Here is a 3,564-nt window from a genome sequence, read left to right on the forward strand (position 1 = left end):
ATATATATATATTTAATTATAGTTTGTAAAAACAATATTGCTCTTCTTGAACTGTTTTCGTTAACTTTCATTGTTTTTCTTTTTCTATCTCTTTCAGGGGTTAACTGATGCTGGTTTAGGAAGCCGTTACTTTTGGATTCAAGATGAAGCTCCGTCAGCTAATGGTCAGCTCCTTGCCCCGAATGAGGGCCAGGAAGAAAAAACAACCGTCTTTTCAAGTACTGAACAATGAAGCCCAACAGTACGACCGCAACTGCAATAGTTTTAGTCCAGAAATGTCCCCTGATATGAATGCAAAAGGTGACATTGATATTGTGAAAAATGTCTGCTTCCGAAGTGGAATCGAAAACAGCGGCAGTGTTAGTAGTGGCACCAGTAATGGGAACCATACCAGTTCAACAACCACCACCACAACAACAGCATCAATAACGTCAACAAATAATGTAGGCAATGGCAGTACAAACAAGACTGAGAACAATTGCCATGCTATAGACTGCATCGATGTTGTGAACTTTAATGTGAACATCAAAGGAGCGCCTGGTGACAACAAATGCGTTTGTTGCGACAAACACATTTCACAGATTATGGCGTCATCTTCGTCATCATCATCACAAGATGCTGAAAGTACAGATAACGATGAGAATAGCAGCACCAGTGGCTGTAGCTCGGCTTCTAGCGACAAGCAGAACATTCCGAAGACACGATCTCGCATCCGGACCAATCCTTGGTTACCTTCACCAAGACCGACACCATCCACTTCACCAACTTACTCGTCTTCCTCATCCTCACTTACCTCTCATTCGCCCCTAGTGTCGCCACATATTACTAAGGGCCGATATTCACATCCGGCCGCCAACGCTGATTTCCGGCGACTCCAAGAAAATAAAGGATGTCGAGTACGCTCTGACCGCAGCTGGACACGAAAGTTCGTACTGACCAACTTAAACGCCGCAATTGGCAACGGCCGTCCACGTGGTTATTACTTGTCGGACAGTGATGAACAATCACCAATCGGAGACAAGAATGGGTCGATTACAGAAGAAGAAGACGACGGATACTTTGACCATCGAATCAGTTTCGAATATGAAGAAACACTGGAGAATTTGCTGGAAGGAGACCTCCAACAGCTGCGGAACGAGAGTTACCTTTCCATACAAGACTTATTAACCGACGACTCGCGTCGCGATAAACGGAGGAGCACTTGCTCAGAATTCAGTTGTTGCCATGACGACAGCTGTGATGAAAGCGTTGCAGCCGACGCCATTAGCAACGACCTGGAAGGTTCATTAGTTTCATCAACTCTCAGCTCTGAGTTGACTGATATACGGGAAACAGACACTGGCTATTCAAGTTTAGCCTTCGACAGTCCCTCATCTGATTTAGACAAGGCTTTTGAAAATATTTCAGAACAAGGAGACATTAATGCTACAGTACAAACTGGGCGAAGAAGCAGAGATTTATCCGATGACAACAACAAAACGGAAGACGAGGAATCCGAGATTCGGTCTGAATTAGCCGAAGAGAGCGAGCTTATGGATCTTTTCCGTGACGATTTAACTGATGACGAAGTGGTTGCAACTTTGGACGAATCGACAATAAAGGTTCTTCAATCTACCGATTGCTGCTCTGATGACGATGAGCTGTTGGCATTGGAAGAATCGGAAAAAGTATCCAGTCTTGTCGGCAAAAACCAATACGTAAAGCCTACTGGAAATGAGAAAGACAGTATAGCTAAAGTTGTGGTCGACGACGATGGATGTGTCACCGGTGCTGTGCCGCGTCGATCTCTCAACGAGATAAGATGCAGTCTTGAAGAGAAAGTCAACAAACTTCGCCAAGAGAAACAACTTGTGGAGCAAAAAATTCGTGAGGCGAAAGAAGCCGAAAAGATCCGAGTGCAAGAGAAAAGGAAATTACAAAAACACGTGATCATGCACCGGAAACAGATGCTTCTACAGACACTAACCAATCTAAAGGAGAGGTTAGAAAACCAAAGCACTCGTCTGCAAACAAGCTACAGCGCCGTTCTTTCGATGCAGCAAAGATTTGCACAACGCCAATCTCCATTGCTGCTGATATCAGCGAGTAGCTCTTGAGACAACTCAACCAAAGATTTCTTGCTTTCAGGGCAACAATATCAAAATTACTAGGTGAGTCCCTTCATTTTAGTTTGATTGCTTTTGTACACACACACACACACACACACACACACACACACACACACACACACACACACACACACACACACACACACACACACACACACACATCAGCGTGTGTGTTTTATATGTTTAGAAATACTTATCTTTAATTGTATGAATGTTTCTTTGTATGTGAATACGTATAGGAACAGCAATTCTTCTTCGTAACATTTAATATCGTTTCGCATGTATTTAACATAATTTATGCAATCTTACTTCAAATCATCAAACTTATTCTTTGATGTCAACAATATTACGAATGTATTTCTCTCGTTCCAAGACTGGAGGCTTCACCTTCTTTTCTTTCGTATTTCCTCGTTTTTACTTTCTCTTTTGCTGTGTCTTGTAACACGTCACATCAATACTTTCAACAACCGTAACATCCAAGGAAGTCAATGTTTAGCCCTTGTTTCCTGTCCCCAACGAATGTCATATGGAATTATCCATAAACTGATTCCCAGACACAATATTATACTAATGGCCATTTCGATCATAGGATCAGTGACTTCACAGACCAATATTGTATCTATACAAACGAGCTCACAAATTATTCTAGTGCAAAAATAAGACTTAGACGTTAATAGCAAATCTGAAGTTCTCGTTCAAGTACAGTCAGCGGCCTTCACATGAAATATATTCATTCTCCCTTCCACCCTCACTGTTAATTCAGCCCTCACTTCCCCACTCAGGTGAACCGTATAGACTAAGGGGCGAAATGCTTGAAACCCTCTGCTACCTGCTGATGATGCACAAGGGTTTCTAACATTGCAATGGATTTAGAAGAAGAGCATTCATAACCACTACTAAGCTCCTGCAGTTTCTGCGTGAGTCAAAAATGTTTACCAACTGACATAGTTACTGTAACTTGATAAAATAAAGCGTCCCCTAAGGAACGATTGTGGTTGAGCATCTACATGCTTTTTGGAACTTGTATTGCAGGACTACAAACAAAAATAATGGTGAAATGCGCAAAGCAACTTTAATATAAACTCGTCTTTATCCTTATTATCCTGATTATTATTATTGTTCAGTAGTTTTATTCTTATAACGTGCTTTCACTTCACTACCGAGCGCAGCTCTGTGCGCCTTGGGTATGTGCTGTGGTTTGCTGTGGTGCTCTTCTGTTTACTGTATTGAAAGTGTTTTGCGTAGAATGTGTGCAGTACCCAGTAGTGCAATTTTCTGTATGTTATATATATTTGTAAGTCCTGGTGTTTTTGTTATGTATTTGTCTGAATATTTTTTTATTATACCTAAGGCACCTACTATGATAGGAATTGTTTCTGTTTTTAAATTCCACATTCGAGTTATCTCTATTTCCAAGTCTTTGTATTTTGAAAGTTTTTCCATTTCTTTTAGAGAA

General features: G+C 41.2%; 1 protein-coding gene across 5 annotated transcripts in view; it reads left to right on the forward strand.

Annotated features, from left to right (window-relative positions):
* Positions 1–3,564, forward strand: part of LOC106870014 (serine-rich adhesin for platelets) — a 462,526-nt gene that overhangs the window by 453,454 nt on the left and 5,508 nt on the right. For all 5 annotated transcript variants that reach the window (XM_052966859.1, XM_014915981.2, XM_014915987.2 and 2 more), the window contains one exon: positions 98–2,150. In XM_052966859.1, coding sequence (XP_052822819.1) covers positions 144–2,096 — 1,953 coding nt within the window. In that variant the 5' untranslated portion in view covers positions 98–143 and the 3' untranslated portion in view covers positions 2,097–2,150. The remainder of the gene's footprint in view (positions 1–97; positions 2,151–3,564) is intronic.

The sequence above is a fragment of the Octopus bimaculoides genome, chromosome 4, assembly GCF_001194135.2.
Source record: "Octopus bimaculoides isolate UCB-OBI-ISO-001 chromosome 4, ASM119413v2, whole genome shotgun sequence".
NCBI classification, from domain to species: domain Eukaryota; kingdom Metazoa; phylum Mollusca; class Cephalopoda; order Octopoda; family Octopodidae; genus Octopus; species Octopus bimaculoides.